General features: G+C 45.0%; 2 protein-coding genes across 11 annotated transcripts in view; both read right to left on the reverse strand.

Annotated features, from left to right (window-relative positions):
* Window positions 1–2783: 2783 nt before the first annotated feature.
* On the reverse strand, window positions 2784–10864 carry SERPINC1 (serpin family C member 1). Its single transcript, XM_065842562.2, has 7 exons — window positions 10711–10864; window positions 6591–6969; window positions 5060–5275; window positions 4596–4733; window positions 4110–4503; window positions 3713–3777; window positions 2784–3327 (listed from the first exon to the last, which is right to left on the reverse strand). The coding sequence occupies exons 2-7, from the start codon at window positions 6963–6965 to the stop codon at window positions 3154–3156; spliced, it is 1362 nt and encodes a 453-aa protein (XP_065698634.2). The 5' UTR covers window positions 6966–6969; window positions 10711–10864; the 3' UTR covers window positions 2784–3153.
* A 4017-nt stretch (window positions 10865–14881) lies between these two features.
* The window catches only part of RC3H1 (ring finger and CCCH-type domains 1), a 61066-nt gene continuing 52026 nt past the window's right edge, over window positions 14882–23921 (reverse strand). For 7 of the 10 annotated variants that reach the window (XM_065841734.2, XM_065841737.2, XM_065841732.2 and 4 more), the window contains exons 19-20: window positions 23731–23846; window positions 14882–22515 (exon numbers count right to left, since the gene is read on the reverse strand). In XM_065841734.2, the coding sequence (XP_065697806.1) occupies window positions 22362–22515; window positions 23731–23846 (270 nt within the window). In that variant the 3' untranslated portion in view covers window positions 14882–22361. The remainder of the gene's footprint in view (window positions 22516–23730; window positions 23847–23921) is intronic. The other 3 variants (XM_065841736.2, XM_065841733.2, XM_065841739.2) reach the window with 1 other exon arrangement.

A 23921-nucleotide genomic window follows, 5' to 3' on the forward strand; every position in this document is an offset into this window, starting at 1 on the left:
TTAAACCGTAGGATGAGCGTGGCTGTCGCTGGCACGTGGCACAGCCACACAGAGCGCGGGAGGGAGCGACGTGTCCGGCGCGGGGCCGCAGCTGCAGCCTGGACACCCAGCAGAGCCTGGACACCCAGCAGCTCCGCGGCAGCTCTACCTCCGCTCCCGCCGCCCCGGGCACGGCTCGGCCCCGCTGTAGCACCGACGGGCACGCCGCCTGCCCCAGCGCTTTCGTAATCGGTCAAAATAAACACCCCACCCTTGCCTGTAAAGAACATTGAAATCCCGTTTATTCCAGGTCAGAATTTACACCCAGCGACAACACAGCAGACGGCCCGTCCACAGGCACAGGGCTGAGCTGAGCAAGCAGAGCCACCACGAAGTTGTTACTGGGGTTGTGGTTTTGGTTTGGTTTCTTTTTCCCATAATGTGGATATGGAACCCTAGTCAGTTCAGTATTTTTTATTTTCAATCCAAGTTTGTCTGTCCCACATTGATTCTGCTCTGAGCTGGTTTGCAGAGTAACCATTTGTAAGAAAAACTGTGCTGTCGCCTTCAACTGTTCATATATAAATCAGGCTTTTTAGGACAGGTGTCCTAACACTCAAGACTTCCTTTCACAGTTAAGAAGTTTCCTGCTGTACTAATTATTCTCCTTTTGTTTTTTAATTAATGGTTTTTTTTTGGTTGCAATCCTTTTTTTCAAAGAGAAGTAAAAAGTCAGTGTTCACACTAGCGTGCAGTGGGTTGAACCGTGAGCCTGCTGCGTGTATCTTGTGGCGATCAGACTGTTCTGAAGTGATGGTACAAGCTGTTCCCAAGCTGGTCCTTCACCATCACCTTCCTCTTCCTCCTCCAGCGCTGCTGGAGGGGGTGGGCAAGGGTGGGGAGAACCAGAGCTGGGGAAGGGGGAAAGGACACAATGGTAGAGGGGACTGTACAATTGCAATGAAAGCAGTTTAGCAAAACAAAATTTTCTAAAAAAGCTCTTGTTGGACAGCTTTAAGAACAATGTGAATGAAAACTTAGCAACTTGGGTAGGAATCTTGGAAAATTCTATAAATGTATACTTGAAATCCTGTTTGTATTAAAAAGAAAACAAATTGAATTTTCTTCTTTCTTTTAACACTGTGTAAAAGAACATTATGCATGTGAGTGGTTTGAGAATTAAATGGTTTAATACTCAGGTTGTTGTCTGTGTTCTGTACCTGACAGGGCTGGTCTGACGTTGATTTTTGCTGCCACTTCAAATGGTGGTGTTACACAGCTCTATGCTGCCCTGAGCTCAGCAATGCAGAGCAGCCGGGCTGGGCCAGGCTGCTTGTTCTGGTGTCTTAGGTGATTTCTGTCCTTTTTTTTAATGAGCTTTGTGTCATCAATTCCAACAGCTCAGCCCTTTCCGGTGTCAGCGGGTGGAGAAAGCACTGTGCTCTCACTGCCAGCCGAGCGCCCGGTTCCTCTCACAGCAAGATGACGTCCTGGGTTTGGTTTCATGGCAGGGACACCTCCAGCCCTCCTCTTCCACCGGCCTTCACAGCCCCAAGCACAACCAGAAATGTAGAGGTTACAGGAGGAGGTTGTACGTTTCTGGAGCTGCACCAGGAGGTAAGGAAGCAGAAGACGGGATCCAGCAAGAACAGACACGGTGCCTGCCAGAGTAGGATGCGGGGGGGAGAATTTCTGAATTTGGTTGATTTGTCAGCTCCGTGACAGAGAGGAGGTGACTCTCCATGTCCCAACCACTCGCAACATGAACACAGATGCTCAAACCTTCCTACTGGATCACAGAGGAAAGAGGGCAACAAAACCTCCCAGACCTACAGAGATGTTCCCAGATGTGACCAAACACCTTTCCACAGCAGTTCTTCTCCAGACTGGCACATCTAACTTAGCTCCCTCATTGCTTGGGAATTGCTGCCCAGAGGACGCCTTGATCAAGGCAGATGTTTGATCCTACAAAATCCAGAGTAAATGGCACACTAGGGAACACTGCGGACTGGTGTTTGAGCAGCTGTCTGCACACAACACTTCCGCAACATGTACTGATAACAGAACTGTGCCTCACTGCCCTTCTTGTTGGAAAAAGCTGCTGTAAACATAGAAGATCTTAGAGGAAAGCTCACCACGTGCTCTTCTGCACCTTGAAAACAACCCTGTCCAAGGTCCCACAGCAGCATGGCCACACTGGGTGGACCAGAGATGGGATCACACACATGGCACAGCAGCAGGCCATGACACCTCAGCTCTAGGAGTAAACTCACAGGTGAAATATCAGGTTTTTAACAGACCTATGGATATTGTTTACCTTACCCAGGCACTGTTCATAGACACCTCTGCTTTTAACTTTTAGCATGGACCTCATTTAAAGCTTACTGCTCAAAGAGACAGATTCAAAGCCTCAGCTGTGTGAAGCTTTAACTAGTGATTGCTCAGCACTGGCAGCGCTTCCACCTACCAACTGTTCCATGCAGAGCTGTGTAAAGATCACAGAACAGTTTGGGCTGGAAAGCTTCAAAGCTCCCCCAGTGCCACCCCTGCCATGAGCAGGAACATCTTCACCAGCTCAGGTTGCTCAGAGCCCCCTCCAGCCTGGCCTGGGATGTCTCCAGGGATGGGGCATCCACCACCTCTCTGGCCAACCTGGGCCAAGGTTTCCGGCCCAGCCAGCACATGCCCTTTGGCTGAGGTTGTTCCATGGACCTCTCCAGCATGGGGTTGTTCTGCTGGGACTTTGAAAAAGTTTAAATAAGCCTAGGAAGTGACTTAGTGAAAACTGTCCATTCAGAGATCAGTTTGTTACATACAGATCTGTGGGTTTTTAATGTACCAGGGTATCAGAGTTACAGATTGAGGCCTTAAAGGGAGGAGGGTTGGATATAAGAATGACAGCAATGCTGCACTTGGGTTTAAGTGCCACTAAAACACTGATGCCGGAAAAAATTCAGCTTCCCTTTGCAAGAAGGATGGAGGAGGTGAGGTGCCCTCTGCCCAGCCTGACACAGCGAGGAGGAGAGGTAACAGCCCAGCTGGACGCAGTCCCTCCCTGCAGCACGCACCAAACAGTAAAACCAACCACCCCAGGAGCAGCCTGGGCTTTGTGGCAATACCCACCGCCCCTTGGCCAGGGGCAGAGAAGGGAGAAGCGAGGGCCCGACAGCCGCTTTAGGAGCAAGGATCAGCTATTCTGCCCATGAAGATGATGGTGTTGAGGGCGGCTTCCCGGATGAAAAGCAGGAAGGGCCTGTTGGCATTGAAGATTATTCTGTTCATGGGGAAGGAACGGCCAGAGACAGTGACAGCTGTAGCAGCTGATGCCTCGCTGCCTTCTTCATTCACCTACCAACCAAAAGAGAAGACGGGATTAAAAGATGGGCATTAGGCAGTAAAGAGAGGGCTCTTCCTCCTTCCATTCCTCCTCAAAACCCCAAACTGCTGAGGAACTGAACAGCATAGAGTCAGAGCTATTTTTCCCTTTGAATCATTTTGGTTGGAAGAGACCCTTCAAGATCATCAAGTCCAACCATTAACCTAACTCTGGCTCTAAACCATGTCCCTAAAAACCTCATCTAAACACCTTTTAAACCCCTCCAGGGATGGTGACTCCACCACTGCCCTGGGCAGCCTGTTCCAATGCCCAACAATCCTTTCTGGGAAGAAATTTAATGCTTCATATTTTTAAAAACATAGAGGAAGACACTTCCTGGGGAAAAACAAGGCTTACCTCGAGGAAGGCTTTGTGGAAAGCCTCAGATACGTACAGGTCTGTACGGCCCTCTGCAATGATACCTGCAATACAAGATGGAGAAAGTTAAAACCACGTCTTTTAGACAGCAGTTCAAGAAGAGCCCCTTCATGGCCTGTGTTCAAGCAGAAGACACATCTGTACTAAGACAAGAATGTCTTCCACCAACGGCAACTGCCTGCCCAACTCCCACACCCTGACGGCAGAGTGGAGCTGCATGTCCACGATGGGACTGACCACAGAGTCCGTCACTGACTGCAGTGACATCTAAATACTTCTGTGTTCTTATTCCTCACGTGTTGCTGCACCTACTGCGCCTGTGGAGGAACGGCTTCCTCCCACCTCTACCCTGCACCACCCCATCTCTGCATCTGACCTGGGAGTCTGGCATTTTCCGGACTGAAGAGATCTTCCAGCCCCATTTTTCTCAGCTTCTCCTTGACGCTGAAGCTGTCCTCAACGCGGAAGCGAGGGAGGTAGACAAAGAGAGACATCTCTCTCATGGAGTCTATCCAGCCCTGCAGCTTCTCCGATGTCAGGTCTCGCTCCACCTCCACCAGCGTCGTCCCAGCACGGGGCAGGACCAGCACCATCGTGATATCGTCCCCTCTGTAAGGCAGCTCCAGCACCTGGACTTTGTCCTGGGGGATGGACACGTAGTAGAATTTGGACTCTTGGTACATAATTGGGACTTTGCAGGTTTCACCGTTGGCTTTCTGAAATATATCCAGTTTTGTGTTTGGAGCTGGGAACTGTGATTTCCAGTGCCCCTAAGAGGGAGATGGAGAGGAGAGAGACAAAAATAAGCATCATGTTTTTTCCCAAGAGAAATGGTCTGCTCCCCCAGTTTCCTTCGCCATACCTTAAAATAAATGGTGTTGACCAGGACCAAGACAGTGAGGTCATCAATACCTCTTTCTGGGATCACTTCTGTAATGCGCCTCTCCGTCTTATTAGCCACCCACTCATTAATGATGTTCCTGGAAAGTTCTGGCTTCTCCTGATGGAAGAGACCCCCCCCCAAAAAAAAAGTTAAGTCAAGGCTTCTAAACATCTCTTTGTATCCCTTCTGCAGGAGCACAGAGGGTGCGTGTGCTCATGGAGGACGCTGCCCCCAGCAGTGCTTAGAAATGAGCAGCTGGGATGTGACTGTGGTTAAGGTGAGCTGAGACAGCAGCTGCTGCATCCCATACACCCTCCTGCCTCCCCTGATGTGCCATGCACCCAGAACAAGGCGCTCCCCGTGGGCAAAAGGTAGGGACACAGCAAAAGCAGGACAGAGGGACAAAAACGAAAAAGAAAAATCCCCAAGTAGTTCAAACTCACTTTGAAGTTCAAGGGCCAGAGTTTCGCTCCATAAACTATTTCACTAATGTTCTGGTAAGTCTCATTAAAAACCAAGGATTTCTCCCCAAAGAGGCGGTTGGCTGATACCAGCTCTGAGGATTTGTTGGCTTTCTTGTAAAGCCGGCAGTTCAGCTTGGCAAAGAAGAAGTGGATCTGATCGGATGTTTTCTCCGAAATGGTGTCGAAGCGAAAGACCTGGAGGAAGTAAACAGCGAGAAGGAATCCATGAGCAGGCTCTTGTGCTCCCACAGCAAGTGATGATCCTGCCTTTACCTGCTGCTCAACAGCCTCAAGCGCGGGGCCAAGAAATTCGCAGCCCCTTACAGCTTCACCCTCTGCGTTTAATTTGGAACCCAAATCTACATAAAAGCAACACATCACTAGCCTGAGACCTTGGAGTCCAAAACAGAGGATTTAAACACCACCCAGCTAGAAGCAGGTCTTGGGTCAGTGCCGGTCACAGGAGGACTCACAAGATTGGTGCTAAACCTTCTTATGATGATGCCTAAGGCTGCTCCTTCCCAGGAGCAATCTTCCTGGCCTGTTAAGTAATTCTGATACACGTTCTCTATTTTTGCAGGGAATGGAACTATGTAGCAAACATTGTGAGGGTAGATTTCTGCAGCACAATGAATTTTTTTCTTATCTGATCCCGTAATAGTTGCCAGCTGAAATGACATTTATGATTTGTCTACTACTATCCAACCTCAGGGCTTTAAGGCACAGAAAATCCCACAGCACGTTGCTCCACACAAACATCCAGAAGCTCTGGCAGTTTTGTATGAGGCAAAGGTGGTTTTAGTGGCCCTTTTGTAGGGAAAAGGGGGGATACGGAGAGCAGCTCTGCATCCTGGGTGGCTTAGGGACAGAAGGGTCCCCTTCCAGCAGGGAGGGCTGCCCAGAAGGCAAGGCACGAGGGAAGGTTTTGGGAGATGCGGTTCACTGTTCTCCTCTGCCCTGGACTGTGTGGATGACAGCAGGTGATCCCAACATCACTTACTCCAGAAGTAACCGAGATCTGGCAGCCAGGTGGGATGCAGGGTGTCCCACGTGTCTTATTTTTGTCCCAAGAGAGAGGGAAGGAGTGTGAGAAAGAGCTTCTCCCAGTGGGGCTCAATATCATGGGTTTTCCTGCTTTTTGCATGAGAAAAGGCTAAGCTGTCTGCTCAGCTATGTGCTTGCCCAATCTACAAGAAACAAACTATTCCCATTCCCTTCCCTCACCTCCCAAATGGGCTTCCTTTCCTCCAGATGAAAACTAACCTCTCAAACCCAGGAAATCCACCCTGAATGCTGGATCCAAATACGGAATCAGAGGAAAGAGCTGGGATCTAAACAAATCCAGAGAGAAGCAGCCTGTGTGTGTCCTTCCCAGCAGCTTGTTTAAATAAACATCTCCCTTCCCAAGCCAGGGAGCCATCCTGACCCAGAGCGCCCTTCAGCAGTGGTTGGCCACTGTCACCTTTGTGGCCTTTCAGACCCAGGAAAAGGCTGAGGGAGCACCACTGACCTCCATGAGCTGCTGGAGGGTGCTACCACAAGCTCCGAGCTTGGTCATGGCGAAAGCCGTAGAAATACTGAGGGGAGACATAAAGATGTTTTCCCCGTTGTCCTTGGAGTCAGCCAGGTACTTGTAGAAGACAACAGCAAAGCGCGAGTTGGCCTTCGACAGCTCCCAGACCCGGGGGTTAGTAGACTCTGGGAGCTTGCCCTTCCCTGTGTCTTGCCCCTCGCCCTCCTGCGGCTTCTTCTCGGGGTTGCGATAGATGCAGATGGGATTCACCGGGATGTCGCGCGGCTTCGCGGTGCAGACGTCCTCCACGACATAGTGCTCAGGGGCAGCCAGACCCCAGATGCTGAAGAGACACACCAGAAAGAGACGCATTGTCCTGGAACCAGAGAGAGAGTTTATACACATTCGCCTGCCCAGAAAACCCACGCTGCCGGTGTGGCCCGTGGGCCTCTTTTCAGCCAACATCAGAGTGACAGGAGCCCCACGGTCCTCTCCAATCATCCTTGTGTCCTGTAGCTACAGTATAAAGCAGGAGGACAGACACCACCAGCAGGACAAGCATGCCTCTGAGAACACACTGCTTTTTGAAACAATCCACTTGAAAACAGTGCTTTCCTAGAGCCCTGGGTACCTTCTTTTTTAAGATGACCTGCAGTCTGGGTGAATTTATGCTTCTGTACAGATCCCACACATGTTCCTCATGGGGAGAGCACCCACATACACCCCAAGCTCCATAGACCAGTTGGCCTTAGACAAAAGTATTTTTTATAGTTTCCTTCCCTTTCTCCTTGGGGGAATCTCCTGATCTCTTTTCTCTCTTTACCTGAGCTCCTCTGTCCCCTTCAATTACTGTCTGTGCTTCATGCTATTTAAATTATTGGTGCAGGAAACACTACAGCAGAGAAGGGATAAGGAAGAGGTCCCTGGGGAACCTCCACGCATTGAGCATCTTTAATCCCTACAAAGTGTATTTTATAAGCATGTATGGTGTAGCTGGTGCATCACAGCTAGTCCTATCCAAAGTCCCTAACATCTCAATGCAAACTGATTGTCCCTGGTACCTGGGGAGGGGAGGCTCATGTAAATAATCATGTTCCAGCAAAAGCAAGTCTTTGAAAATCTCCCAGCAAGGCAGAGATAATTAATCTTTCCCACCTTTGCTAAAGCGGGGGATCTGCACATCCCATCAGCTCCGGCAGCAAGGCCTCAGCAGCTATCCCAGGGCTGATGAAGCGGCACACGAGATTTCCTGTGCGCTGCGGTTTTGAGATGCCCTTTACATGACTCCGCGTTGGGTTTGTTCACACACCCATGGGAGGAAGCTCACGGACCGCAGCCGCAACAGCTCGGGAAACAACCGCTGCGAAGGGCTGGCAGCCCGCCCAGGTCTTGCTGGCCCTGGAATAGCTTTTCAAAGACACGTCTAACTCGGGTAGGTCCCTGCCTGTCCCATGTACTCACTGCTGTGGCCACCAAGCATTGCCACCCGAGGGACTAAATTAAATATCAGCTGCGTTTAGCGCTGGCAACCTCCGTGGTCTGGTGGGCCAGCACCTGGAGGAGGAAAACAGGAACGGCTCAAGAACTGATCTGGGATGCAGGAAAACTCCGAGCTCTTTCGCAACCCCCTCCCCAGGCTCTTGGGCAATGACTTCATCTCAGCTACAGTTCCACAGCAAAAGCAGAAATTACCTCATTTGGCACCATGATCATATTGAGCCCCGAGGGCCCCTCTTTAGCTAACAGCATAGCAACAAGTACTGCAAAAAAACATGCAAAACAAGACATACTTGGAATCATAGAATCATTGGAAAAGACCCTCAGGATCATCAAGTCCAACCATAACCAAACTCCAGCACTAAGCCATGTCCCTAAGAACCTCATCTAAATGCCTTTTAAACCCCTCCAGGGATGGTGACTCCACCACTGCCCTGGGCAGCTGTTCCAAGGCCCCGACAGCCCTTTCCGGGAAAAAAGTTTTCCTAATATTCAATCTAAACCTCCTCTGGTGCAACTTGAGGCCATTTCCTCTCATCCTATCACTTGTCACTTGGGAGAAGAGACCAACTCCCGCCATGCTACAACCTCCTTTCAGGTAGTTGTAGACAGTGATAATGTTTCACCTCAGCCTCTTGTCCTCTAGTAAGAGCCCAGGTCTTAATGGAAAATGCAACTGCAGACTGACTTGGGGTAAAGTAAAAGCACTTACTATACCTGTAAAGGCTAGAATAAAAATGGGAGATTGTAGAAATAAATGCACATGAAAGCAAGGATGACATGCTCTGGATCAAACTTCACTTTCGTGGGTTTCCCTCCATAGCCTGGGGCCACAAGTGCTGCTCAGAAATTGTCCCTCACCAGCTTCGTCGCCCTCCTCTTCACTCTCTCTAGTACCTCAGGCCACAGCCACCCCTCTTGCTGGTAACAACAGATTATCTTTCAAAAGTCTTAGGACAAATGCAACACCACAAAGGGGAAAAAAAATTCTAAAAGGGGAAGGAAGTCAACCAAATAAAGAAACAAAAACTACCACTCAGGGCAGGAAGGCAAGAAAAAGGAAAAATATTCAGACAATTGAAAGTATTCCAGGAAGCACAGCTCTTCCGAACCTTCCTATACGAGTGAAATAAAATCAGCCAGCAACGAGGCAGGGACACTTCTGTGTCCCACAACCCCAGCGCCAGGACCAGAGCGGCTCTCCCTCGCCTATGCTTCATTCTCGCTGGCTCCAGCAGCACTGACGTGCTCGTGGCTGGTCCCACCGCAGAGGGGACAACCTCGCTGCAGTCCCTGCCCTGTCACTCCGCTCACTTCTGGGAAAGACACGTCCACAAGCACGTGGTGACCTGGCTGTACAAGCACAGCTGCATGCTCCTGTCGAGACAGAGGCAGATGGTGGCGTCTGTTGGCGTCAAGTGCTGCTGATCTCACATTTAAAACCCAAAGCACAAGAGCAGGGAGAGCACCTCATCTTCACCCTGTCCTGATTAAATGGGAAACGCTCCTTGTTTCTACCTCACAGTAAAGTCCTGACTCTGTCAGCTTAGAGGAGACACAGGACTTCATACTAATGCCTTAAATCAAATTTATCAGCCGCTAAGCCTGACTCAGCCCCTGATGTGCCCAACCTGCATATACAGCATTTCCTGCAAGAGAGGAGATGTGAGACTCAGGGTGAACCACCACCCTGAGAGGCAACGGCTGCCCTTTAGAGCAAAAGATCTTTGCTATTTCTTTGGCCAGCTCTTTGCAGTAGCACTTGGCCAAAACCACCCTCCTCCCCATCTCTTTGACTCCCTTTTCCCCTGCAGTGCTGCCACGCACTCGACATGTCAGCTGCTTTCATTCTGGAAGGATCCCAAAAGTATTACCGCAACATCACTGCCTGAAAGGGGCTGCTGGCAAGGAAGCTGTAAAAGTTAAGAAGGGCTCTTTTCCCCTGCTTTACCCCTTAGGAAGTGTAGAAAGCCAAGAAACAAGCTGCTGATTCAGCTCAATATGAGAAGGCTCCAGACAAGCCTACAGAAGTCCCCCCATCCCGTGCCTGCTGTGCAACATGGCCGGGCTCCAGCCAGCTCTTCCTCCATCCCACTCCTCCTCATTGCTGCACGAAAGGACAGCTAACTGGGCTTGGCCTCCAGCAACCACCCTACTAAACCTACCGGTGCCATCCGTGGCGGCATGAACACCCCACAGCACCCACACAGTGTGCTAAAGAGCCCAGCAAATGTTAAGCAGCTCAAAACATTCTGAGATTGACTTAGGCTCTTGAGGATAAAAGCCTTCCCCATCCCCCAAAAATGGAGTGCAAAGCAAATCAGGAGTGCTTTTTTACAGCCGGGCAAGAGATCAGTGATCACTCAGGACAACCCGACCTTACGAATTGCTCTCCACGCCACAAAGCATTGCTACAGGTCAGGGATAAAACTCAAGCATGACCCATTAGCGAGCGGTACAGCTGCGAGGGGAGGACCCTCTTGAAACAGCTCCTCGGGCCCATGCCCAGAGAGAAAAACACTCTGGCAGCAGCTAAAATTAATTGGCTCCTATAAAGGGAAATGATCTGTGATGAGGATTTAATTAACAACGAAAGGTGAGTGGAATCTGTTTCTCTTACCTGCCCCTGTACCTCCAGCCTTCTGCTTTTAGGATGTAAAGGCAAATCGTTAAGAGGACAGGCAGTCTTGCTTGAACCCAAGCCAGTCCAAAGAAGATTCCCCGCTGGATTTCTGTGCTCAAGCAGAACCGAGACGAAAGCAGGGGATGGTGGGAGGGGAGGAGGATGCTGAGGCCAAAGGCTGATGACCGGCTGCAGAAGGTTAAGCAAAGAGCAGAAAAAAAGAGCAATGTTTAGTTTAAAAGAGGTTTTAAAGTTCAATCTGACAAGGGAAAGTTTGACCACTTACCCCATGGAAGTACCAGATGCCTTCAGCTCTTGCCACTAGAAAATTCACTGCTCCAACCATGGAAAAAAAAACGACATTTTCAAGAGTTCAAATATAATTGTGCCACTCTAAGGTATTTGTAAATCTCACTTTGGTACCTTGTAGCTCAGCAACATGTTTCCCTCTGCCCCCAGGCCTGCCACCCCCAATTTCCCAAACAGGCATAAGTTTGGCGAAACTGCCCCACTTCACACTCAAATACGATCCCCCCGTAGCTCCACACACCTTTCCACTGGCACAACTGGAAGCTAAGAATTAATAGCATCTCCCCCCACCTGCAGCCCACACCTGGGAGCAGGGCTAAGCAACACAATTTCTGCTCTGGGATGCAGTTGCTCTACAAATTCAACAGCATTGCCTCCTGAACATCAAAACCCAGGAGCTGGCGGGCTCAGCGGGTGCTAAAGCCGCGCTGTCACTGGCCTCCAGTAAGAGCCCAGGTCTTAATGGGAAATGCAGCTACAGACTGGTTTAGGGGAAATTAAAAGCCCTTACTATACCTGTAAGGGCTAGAATAAAGATGGGAAACAGATTGTGGAAATAAATGCACATGAAAGAAAGGATGACATGCTTTGGACCAAACTTCATTTCCGCGGGTTTCCCTCCGTAGCCCGGGGCCAGAAGTGCCGCTCAAAAATTGCCTCTGCCCAGTGTATCATTCTTGCTCTCTCATCAGTTCCACAATCATGGATATCTTCATCAAATTTTCCATGGTAACTCACACACTTCCATGTCCCAGGGTCTTTTGGGGGGAATTTGGAATCTGTAGGGTGTGGAGGATCCCTGGCAGAGGTTTCCACTCACCTCAAGCTCAGAGGTAGTTTAATGCAGTAAAACCAAGAGCAAATACCTACTGTATTTTGCACATCCCACACAGCTCAAGCTAACTTGAAAGAACTCAAAGCACACCGGAACTGCGACTGCGCGCTTGCTTCACTGTAAAAAAGAAGAGGCCAACCATCTAAAACCGAGCAGGGAAATGCTTTCTTTAATGGTGGTGGCCCTATTAACAGTGAGGTTAAATTCCAGAATTGGCACTGGAGGGCTGAAGGGATCAGGCAGTTGCCCAAGCCATACCCTTTAGTGTGGCAAATATATGGTTTTGGTTTTTTTAGTGCAGTATTTATAAATCATAATTTATAAATTACCAGTCCAGCTCAAAGCAACAACCCAGCCCTCGCACCTGGGCAGTTATACCTCAGCGAGCATCCCAAATGCCAAGTGTGATAATACAAACCATTAGCTGCCATGTTTGCTCTAGCAGAGGGACATTTTTCCTCCCAAAGCTGCTGTTCACAGACTCAAAGCAGGAACCGACTGCTCAAAACTATCAAGCACCAAAGCTCTCAGCCATGTGGCCTCAGTTTTAGTCTCTTCCCAAACTCACAGTCCAGAAGACAGGGAGTCGGAGTTCACCATGGCACGGAAGGAGGTTCCAGAAACAGCTCCAGAGGTCCCAGCTGGGCCAGGGGACCCCGTTGCTGCAGGGTGCTGCCGCCTTTTGCCCATGCATGGGAATGGTGCAGCCCAGCACGGCGCTGTGCTGTGGAAGGTCGCAGGTTCTGCTCTCTGCTCCCCAAAGGAAAGGGCCCAGAGCAGTTCACAGCAGCAGGGAGACAGTGGGTTTTGTCAATTGCACCATCTTAGGAGATGCTGGAAACAGCCCTTAAACATATCCGGGTGCTGAGCAGGAACACAAACCTGCTGAGATTTTGGGTTGTCCTTTGGGTGCTCAGTGTTGAGTTTTACAGCAACACAAAAGGAGGAAGACTCACGCACTCACAGAGCAAGACTGGATCAAGAAATCCTGTGTTCTGGGCTAGGCTTCAGCTCCTTTCTATCCTGGTATCCATACCCAAAGGGACAAAAAATATTCCAGCAAGTGCCATCCGCTTGAGCCCAGCCTCTCCTCTTTTCCTGATACAAACCCCTCCAAGTTTCCCCAAAGCTGATGCAGAGCAGCCACCGCTCCCTTCTGAAGGATCCGATTCTCCACAGCATTTCACATCTTTAAAAGCCAAACACCGCAGCAATACTCTTTGAAAAAAAAAATTCTTAAGAGAGTACCTGAGCATCCTGGACCCACAGACTAGTGGGAAAAATGGAAAGGAAACCATCATCAACTGAAACATCCAGTTTTCTGCTGGATTGCCCAATAAATATAATCCCCTTTTGAGAATTCATCATCCAGCAAGAAAATACAGCAGTGCGGAAGTGGGAGGGGGCCGAACAGTGAGCAGTGATGGGCTTCAGTCCAGCAAAGCACACACCTCAGCCCGGATCCACTGTGCCTGGGCTCAAAAGTCAAGATACAAGCAATAAACCTGCATGACCAACCAGGGCAGAACGTTGTGCTTTCAGTAGGAGAGGGAATCGTTTTTCAGCAAAGTAGCAGCTTATTCTGTAACAGACTATGTTCAGTCAGCCTCAGATTTATAGCCAGCTACTGACTTGCTAAAACCCACAAAAAGGAGTAGATTAAAAAATCACAAACCAGACCAGGCATCAAGCCTTGTTCTCACTTTAAGGCAGGTTCCAAGCCAGGCTCAACATTAAGAGGGACACCGTTTGCTCTGTGGTCTGAAGGGCTTGTTTTATTCTAGGGTTTTTTTTGTTTTTTTAAAATACGTAGACTCTCTTTGAGAAAAATAATCCATTTTGCTAATTGTGTATCCTTTTTGTTCATCTCTTTTGAACACATGAAGCAGCCACTTCACTTATAGGTAGAGTCAGAGAGGAAGGGGCCAGACCCCCAAACAGAGGCACGGGGCTTCTCTGCTGTTTGGCATCTCTTATACTCCAGCCTGGCAGAGAACAAAAACATCCTTGATCTGAAGAAAGTCTTACATCTCATCCAAAATGTACAAGAATGCACATTCACCCCAGACAGAAAAATGAGAGATATTTCAAAGTGTTCTCCATTAATTTATCATTTAATATAAATGCTGACAGAAAAGCAGGTTAAGACCTTGTAGACACTTCAATCTATTTACAAACCAAATATTGAATCACCACCTTTCCACTCATTATTTTTTTGTTGAATCCGCAACTCAGAGGACTCTTAGACACTATGTGGAAGCAAGGCGAGGCTGAGTCAGCTTTAAAAGGGAGAAAAGCAAGGTGAAGAAGGAAGAAGAAATAGCATTTCAATATATGGCTTTTTCTATATAACCACCATGCATACACAACAGGTCTCCATTTCCTTGAGAAATAAAGGAGACAAATATTGACTTCCAGATCTCTTGCCCTTTGCCTCCTTCAATCCATTCCGTTCCACTTCAGCGCATCTAGGCTTGCCTTTCAAATTTAAAAAGTATATTGTGGGAGTAAAGACACAAGGAGTTGGATATAGGGAACGGTCTCTTCCACCCCTTTTGTCATCTCGGAGTTTTTCTAAAAGGTAGTAAAGCATCTAACCTTTCCAGGAAAGGGACCTCAATGCCTTGTGTGCCTCTGAACATCTCCCCCATGACCAGGCCTGTATGTACAAGACTTCAAAATTCCCCTGAACTTGCCAAGAATTCAGTTTATGGAATTCTTACAATACATTCTACTTAATTCCTATTAAAAATGTTTTCATAGTTACAAACAATAAATATTCACAATACCAACCCAGAGTCAGCCATTCTCATAAAGGTTCAAGAAATTTCGGGTTTGTTTTAGACAGGGAAGAGAAGCAGGAAAGGAAGAAACCAGCAGAATGAGAAGAAAAGCAAGAAAAACACTAGCTCAACAGAGAGAATCCATGACATTTTGTTTAGCATTGACTTATGAGAACAGTAGACAGGGTATTTCATTTATCCAGGATCCTAAATAAAGTCAAGAAATAGCTGATAACCTGACTCAACAAATCTCATGGTCTCCTTTATTGCCTAGACTATCCTTTTTATTTAATTTTTTGTTACATATACCTCTGCAGGGCACAATCACATACAATCAATACGATTGGAAAATTACATGAGCTCTATCCCAAGCATATATGCACCAATGTTAAAAAGTTATTTAAAAAACCAAACAAACCAAAAAAATAAAATAAACTCCACCCAAAAAGGTGATAATGACTGCAGAATGTCTCGGGGAGACTTTTATGGAACTACCAAGATCAAAGAAAACTAGGCTTACAAATAAAAAGAGGAAAAAACGTCATCTATAGAGAAATCCCACAACTGGAAGTTGATGGTTTTAAAGAGGGGGTGGGAGCTGTCATCTAGAAGCTTCCACAACTCTTTCTCCCTCCTCCCACATGTGCCTTGCCTCACCTCTTCCTCCCCATTGCAACAAATACAATGGGGAAAGAGCTTGACACAATGCTACCAGTCATAGAAAACGGGGAAAAAATGATCAAGCTACAGCACAGTTGTTAAGCTGGCTTCAAGAAAAGCTTCTCTTGGCATAGAGGCTGCTCACACAGCAAGCAGAGGCCAAAGGAGTAATGGGAAGTCCTTAAAATGAGAAAAAAAATGGAAGTCATTTGATGTGTTCGATTTGCCCATGTTACAGCAGCTTCACTGCGGAGAGGTTGCGGATTAAAGGTACCAATTGTAACCTGTGTGGCAGCGGTGACAGGAACAGGGTGGCCTCTCTTCTGTCTCAGGTTGCTTTATACATTTAGAAAACGCTGCTATCAAGTTGTTGGTTTTTTTTTTAATCCAGAAATAAAGAGGTCAGTGCACACATCCAGTTGTGGGATCCATCCAATATACAATCTGGTTTGGATGCCAAAGACTTGCGAGTACTGTCTGCCACAGAATTATTAATAAAAATCCTTTTAACATTACAAAGAAGCAACTAATTTCTTAAACATCAAACACTCCACAAGATTTTTTTCTTACAGATATATTGTCCCATATACTTTTCAAATATAATTCCATCATCTCTAATGCTTCTTATTTTCAGAGACACTGCAGCACCTGTTGCTACCATTTTTCCCAAGAATGTATTTTTTCAAATTGAAGTTGATAGTTGTTTTCCCTAAAAATTCTAAATCTAAGAATCAGTTGTCCAAAGACACCCAACTTGCTGGATGCAGCAGATACCTAAACTTCTCCAAACGCTGAATACCTGGTGATTTCCACTAAAACCATACACAAACTCACTGAAATTGCAAAGACTGCCTGGGAAAGATGAGCTAATTATTTAGGTTATTGAGCTATAGGCATCCAATTTTGATTATTATAGTAATCTATTTTAAGCTTAAAATGACTGGGATGCTCCTGATGCAGACAAATCCACATTCCCATGTGCTCTTTTTGTTGTGAAGTTTCAGAAAAAGCTGCACTCTTTGCTTAGTGTTCAAAGAGTTTCCACAGCACGATATTACACTTGCCATTGGGAAATAAAATTATAGAGAAAAACAATATTAAATTTGTTTTCATTTTCCTACTAATCAAGGCTCTACCTGCATCACAAGAAGCGTCTTGAAGACTGCGATAACACTAAGCTGTTACATTCTTCTTCCTACACAAGAATAAAGACCACAAGTTAACTGTATAAGGACACTGCTGGGATAGCATTCCCCAAAATCACTTACTAATATTGTGAAACTTGAACTAACTTACTCTAGCCTTTCATCCTCCTGACATTTCAACAGAAGATAATGCAGCTGTTAACAGCTGCGTGTGGGAAAGAGAATTCCCAATGAAGTTTTTGACACCTGGGACTATATGTGGTCTGAGAACAGCTCCATTTGTGCTACATAATCCATATGCTTGTATATCGCAAGTAACTGTTAGCAGCAAGGCTATACCTTTCAGGTGGCTCAGAAGAGCCAGCTTCACTTGCCTCAAATTCAGAGTTTACATCTGCTCAAGCAAGGCAAATGTTTTTTCCAGTTTGTGTCTAAATCGCCATTTAGACAACTCAAGAACGTTCGCTTCCTTTTTTAATCCAGGGGAACTGATTTATTGTGATACAAGAAATTAAGCTGCTGCCACACTTTATTTTGGTTGTTTTTAAATCGGTGCTGCCAACATTAGGAGACGGGAATAGGAAGGGTGTGTTTTGGGAAGTGAATGATGACAAAATATGAAGGTAACATTGTGCCCCATCCTTGCTCTGTGCTCCTTCCATCTATTCTAGGCCTACAAAATCTTATTCATATACACACAGACAAGCACAAAACTTGCACCCTGTTTGTATGTTTGTTTTCCTCCCCATTTTAGAACAGAGAAAATGAGTTAGCCCTCCTGCTGAGCCTCCTGATTATTAGCACTCCATTTCTTGGACCATGGAACCGGCTCTGAAATAGCTAGTCAACCAAAGATACTTTATATTGGGGTTCTTCAGATAACTATCCTGTAAGTCTGCTTCATTATAGTCTAGATTTATAAATGGAAATGAGGGTTTATGCTACTCTGCCTTACAGACTTCTCTCTGCAAGTCAAAACTTCCAAGAGGTTAAAAGTTAGGTCAAGGACGGAAAATGCAAGCAGCTTTCTTGTATTAGCAATGAAAAGCCTCACTCCCAGCCCTTTCTAATACAGGATTTGCCCCACCTTACTCAGTCCGTGCTGTCGAGACAATATCATCATACGAGTTTGCTTCTTCCACATCTAATTTAATGTAATGCTCCAGTTTGACAAGTCTTTTCAGTTCCAATGGGCTTAAAAGTCAGTCACATTTGTAACACAGATTTATCTTTCACTGTAACTGAAGAAATTGTAAATGGGTATTAATTTTAAACACTTAAAGACAAGGCTTCTTTGATTATATAAAATTTCTACATTCCTTCTCCCTTTCTAGATGAGCCATTCTGGCAGCTGAGAGAATGCATGAGAGACTGAAAACGTGTTCGAATACTCCAGATGCATCGCAAATTGTACAACTAAATGGAATGATTTTCCACAATTCAATGCACGGATAAGGCCTGACAATCATTAACTTTTGCAAATTGTTATTAGGATAATACAGTCAACTCACAAAATCCTACAAAGATTTGACAATTCAAACGGCTACACCAGGAAAAAAAAAAAGTGTAAAGCACAAGTCTTTGGCTCTCCTTTAAAGAAAAACAGCAGTTTACCATGTTTATACAGATCCCCCGTTTGCCTACCAGTAGGGGCAATATCACATTTGTGCATCACTGAGTAATAACACCATTAGAAAAGGCAACTTCACAGAAGTTATTGGCTAAGCGAATTCATTTGAATGCTCTGTTTTGAGGCAGCAAGCTGTCACTGTTACACAATCAGGGAGGGTGAAGGGGCAAACCACAGAAGGAAAGGAAGGAAGGGATGGACAGAAGGTAGAGAATACAGCTCAGAAGAAACTACACAGAGAACTTAAGAAAGGGGATAACAGTGCTGCGAGTCTGAAAAGTGCTCTGATCTAAATTCTAAAAAGTGTACTCTAAAATGGGACAGGATACAACAGAATACACGAGGGGCAAAAGAAAAGGTTAAGTTTCTCCTATTAAGAGAACTAGGTCACAGGAAAGGAAGAAGAAATGTTGACAGAAGGAGAAGGAAAATAACACTCCAGAATAAACAAACATCATTTCTACACTGACTGAATCTCTGCTTGACATACTAAAGCTTAACCTAACACTTGAAGCTCCCTATTCTGGAGGGTCTGTCTGTGCTGGGGCTGAAACCCAGGTATCAATAAGGGTCCAAAGCTGTTTACTGCAGTAGAAAATGGAACCTACCTACCAAATGATGCAGTAGTGCCCTAACACCATTGTAATACTGTTGTCTTCTTTGCCCAAGCAGAAGAAACTAAACTACTTGCAAGCCAAGACAGGTTTCAGAGGTGGACAGTATTCCTGTACAAGTGGGATAAAGATGCACTACAAAAATGAATGTAGTAAGATAATTACTCCATTAATTTTCATTCCCTGGTTATTTACTGTAACCATGAATGGTTCTTCTATATGTAGAACTGTCCTCCCAGTTCTACTAGAATGCTTTTCCACAAAGAGGGAAAATTTTAGGTGCAGCTTCCAGAAAGACTTAAAAGCATGCACTGAATTTTGCTGTTCGACTTGTTCCATCAACTAAACTTCTGCAAAAAAAACCCCAGAAAAAGGACAAGAAGAGGAGAGGAAAAAAAAAAACAAGCCAAAAGAAAAAAAATCAATATTGTTGGTGGATATTAAACGAACTATTTGAGAAGCCAAACTATAATACTGGGCAAACAGGGCATTCACCTGGCGACACCGATCAGAACAAGGACACTATGCACAAAGTACAGCATGGAGAGCTGGATAATGGAGGAAAAACCCCAACAGTAAGGTCTCCCTTCTAATCCACAGGTTTTGGAAGAATTCACCATATGTAGGCCAGCAACCTGAAAAGTTCTTACTGCAGAATTCCTTCCAGGAGCAGAAGTGGAGGAAAAACTAATCCTTAACCTGGTAAGGAAACTAGTTGGCCCAAGTAATAAACGGTAACAAGTTTTTTTCCCCCCCCTTCAGATTTTCTTCCTAGTGTTGAAAACAAATCTGTAGGTTCAAAGCAGATCTTATACAACCGTCTTCCAAAAATTTTACATCAAGAATTACTGCAGCCAAAAAAAAAGGTACATTCTGGGCTTGTCCTCCTAAATTAGAATATTGCACTAATTATCTCAACTAAAATGAGCTCCCTGTGTTAATAAAGACACAGCAGGAAGAAGTAAAACTAATTAAAAGCAAGGAGGAGGCTGACCTGACAGTGGTGCTCTGCACTAAAGGATGGGAGAACAGGGCACAGTGCCTGGGTCAGTTGACTTGTGAGCAGGTTCATCATCGTCATTTCCAGAGCAGAGAAGGGAGGAACAGACCTGACGGGCTCAAAACTCAGCCTAGTTGTGCTTGGCTCAACGGGGAGCGGCTGTAATGTGAGGCCTCGAGTAGGAGATATGGATAGATGGGGATAAGGTGTAGACGAAGCTGTTCTACTGCAAAGATGATTCTTTGCCAAACGTTAAGAAGGGTTAAAAAAAGAGAGCAAGCTTCAAAACTGCTTTAGGCAATGAAGAGGCCAAAGTTCAACTAAGAGCAAAATAAACCCCTGTGAAGACATATGGAAAGTGTGGGCATGTGTGCTGAAAAATGCCTTTATTTTTGTTCAGTGCTTCTACCTCCCAGACATTTGATCACAACAGCTGCGCTCATGCGAAAAAATTCTTAAAACATACCCAATATATATACAGATATAACTATGTATATATGTATATATATATTTATATATAAATTTTTATTTAAATAAAAAAGAAAGCTCGAATCCCAAGCCAATATGTGTATCAAATCCTTGACCAGCCAGGTCTGTAGGGCATAATCAAATTCAATGTGAAATAGTATATAAACGCGGTGCCTTGACTGGGCAAATTAAATAATTGCTACTCAAAAGAGTCTTCTGTTTGGACTCTCCTACTGGTAGGCAATAGTGGGACTGTATCCCCTCCCACCCCCCATTTTGTTTTATTTAACAGTATGATGAATGCAAAGCTTAGCCCAAGGTTGCTATGACCTCAGCAGGAGTTAAGGTTAAGGAAAAAAACTAAAAACCAAGAAAGTTTATTAACTCTTGCTTTACCCAACCAAAGCAATGCAGTAATTTATTACATAACCAGTGCTTCCCGATTTAGTAGTCTAACTCAGAAAGGAAAAACAAATGAGAACAGGCCAAGAAGGAGCGAGCAGCACTTGAAAAATCATTCTCCACAGAGTTCTTTGTGTACAGGGTCTCAGCCCAGTGTGTGTCAAAATAGCCAAAAAATGTGCAGCAAGAATTAAACCTCTTTCATTTCTTTAACTTTGAAAGAAAACATGTAGAAAGGCTTAGAGCTTCTCCAACTTACGCTTACAAAGCATCTGCTTGGAGAAGTAGCACACTAGCTCTCTATCAAGCAACATTTGTTTTTCAGCACTTCTGACAGGATCCTTGCTGTACCTGAAGCGATCCTTTTGATGCAACTTTTCCCCAGTACAAGGGGAATCTAGGAAGGAAGGCAGAGAAGCTGCAGATTGATTCTCAGGTGTCAAATTCTAATACAGACCTTAAACAATGCCAACTTTAAAAGAGAAATAAAACTTCGCCTCTATTTTTTAAAGATTGACATCACTGACACATGAGAATCAAAGATGTTGGTGAAAGGTCCTCACAACATCATTACAATTAAACAACATGTATCACTGAATAAAACAAAAAAATCAAGTTATAGAGGAAGTTACTATGTTTTTAATAATAAAATAGCAAGGAAGAAAAAGACAATAGTTGCTGAGAAGGAGGCATCCATGAAAGACCTGTTTCAAAAGGCAAGTCCCTCTGCATCAAGGTACTTGTGTAGAGTCTGGGTGAGCGTGTTTTAAAGGCAAAATGAGAAGGGGAAAGAAACCCCAGCAAATGCAAGATAAATTAACCTGGTTTGCCAGCTCATCAGCAGTTAACATCCTTCCAGCAACTGCATAGAAACAGGAAGCAGAGGGATCATAAGGTTAGAGATTCTGCCTCAGTCAGGGCTGCACAACCTTCAGTGGTTCGTTAAGCTTCTCTAGCACAATCCCCCGGTAACGAGCTTCAGAAACACCTGTGCTGTAGCAGATGGGTCTGCATTCTGCTGACCTCTCCAGTGCCAACAGCAAATAAAAGGCCAACAACCCTAAAAGAATATATGTTGGACACTTAATTTCTTACGCTCTTTAATTACATATGCTGTGCTGGGACATATAAAAAGGACTGTATCTGTTGCATCACAAAGATTCCGTCACTTGTAGTTTAAACTTAAATAATTTAAGCAAACAGTCTCACACAAGATAGGGTTCAGTTCCTAGCTATGATGGGAAAAATTGTTTTAAGAATGAAGTTTGCTGCACATCTTTTGACACCGTAATTCACAGCTACTCTCCAACCCCCATTCCTTGTTTACCTTTAAACCATTTAAGGAAGTGACCACATTGTTTTAGTCATTGAAAAATTAAGATGATAGGGAACTATGCACTGGGTATGTAATAATACCAAAATAAAAGAAAAAACCTACTTCATTAAGATCATACAATTAATCAAACAGAGTATATATATAATATCTTTTTTTTTAAGCCCTGGGATCCAAGGCGTCCAAAGTTATTAAAATAAAGTTCATTCACAGAACAAAAACAAATTTAATTTGAATCGCTTGCAGATACTGCTAATTTTCATATTTTTTTTTTTAATTAAAAAATGCGTTAATGTGAACTATGTGCAGGATTTGTTTCTAGTAGTTGTGTTTGTGCACATTGCCTCTGGACCTGCTGCTCTGCTACTGCTGTTGCTCCTGGGTTTCTCCGATCGCCCTTGGAAAAAAAAATGTGACGGAAGCTACCAAGACCCCAGCAAAATGAACTCTGGGGTACGTTGGCCTCACTTCATGGAGCAGACGTGGGCGAAACTCCCGCTCTCTGGGAGTCCTGGTTGTCTCCTCCTCCCTCTGGGTCCTCCGACAGGCTGAGAGATGCTGTCTTGTTGGACAGGAGGCCAATGTTCTCTTGTGTCAAGGGTGATCCGTTTGGAACGTCGCTGCTGAAAGGAAGCAGTGAGAAGAAAGCAGGAGGCGGGGAAGAGAAGTAATTAATGAGATTTCTCATTTAAGTAAAAAGGACTTTGCATATTTTCACAACTGTTCCTTGAGATGTTGCAGCAACAAATATGAAAGACTTGTCTTGTATAATAAATACGTTGCCAGGTATACTGGAAGTACTTACCTGACAAAGAACTGATACAAGGCTCATAGAAAAAAAGACTACATATTTTTATGGTTCTAGATTAGTTGTATTTTGCAAGCTATTTCAGTATATGCCAGAAGATGTACAGTATATATCTGTACAATGCAGACACTCCAGAACATTTAACTTATCTGGAGCATCTTAATTTTTCCGTTTTTAAAGAAGAAATAGTTGTTTCAATTTCTTTACTTCCAGAATTTGATACAGAAAAAAATCAGTTTCTGCTCTGAAGGCCTCAATCTAATGCTGCAGCACCGAACTCAAGGATCAGTTATAAGAAATACAGACTTCCGAAACAATTGAGGTATGCATTTTCTGAATACACTTTCTGAATAAATATCCAGATTCCAAACTGCTCACATGACGTTATGCAAACCTGATGAAACACCTGAGGTTCTCCTGTTCAAAGCAGTAGTCTGAGTACTCCCAGATGCTTGCAGCCATCTGAAAACACTTGCTATGTAGATTTCCAGCATTCCCAGACAACAACTTACTTCAATTGACTATCAAATGTGAGTTTAAATCAATCCCAACATCTATACAAATAAAAATTGCTGCCTACAAATAAAAGTGAACTTAGTTTCAGAGTTCCATACCTTCCTAGAGAACATCCACATCATAAACCTTAGCGGGATGGAATAACTTTCCTCTCACATTTGGAACATTTCTTTCCTCTGAAACTAAAGCAGCAGATAAAGTTTTCTTTTATGGCTGGTTGTTTCCTGCTCCTTCTTACTAAGCATCCAATATTAACCAGATGGAATTCTGGTCTCAGAAAGATTATAATTCTTCTGTTGTGTTAACTGATACAGAGTCTCATTCCACTCACTAACTAATCAGCTGAAATTGCCCTTAATTGATGCTTGCACTACAAAAACCTGATTTATGTAATATTTTCATAGCAGACGCTGTGGTATCAATGTGAGGCAAGTGGTATTACCTCTATACCAGAGAGTGACCCTGCTTAAGTCATTCTCCTGTGATACAAAGACAGACTGAAAACCCCTGTTACCTGAATGTCAGTGCGAGGTCCTCAGCTGGAGCCTTGCTCTGCGGCTCTAATTGTCCATTTTCTGTCTGTTTAGTGGTGCCCAGTTTGTTTTTTATATCCAGTGAAGACTGACTCTCCTTTAAAAACAGGACAGAAGAAACATTCTTTAACATTGTGTTAGAAGAATTTGAGGCTTCACCCTTTTGGACTGA

This window comes from Patagioenas fasciata, chromosome 6, assembly GCF_037038585.1.
Source record: "Patagioenas fasciata isolate bPatFas1 chromosome 6, bPatFas1.hap1, whole genome shotgun sequence".
NCBI classification, from domain to species: Eukaryota; Metazoa; Chordata; class Aves; order Columbiformes; family Columbidae; genus Patagioenas; species Patagioenas fasciata.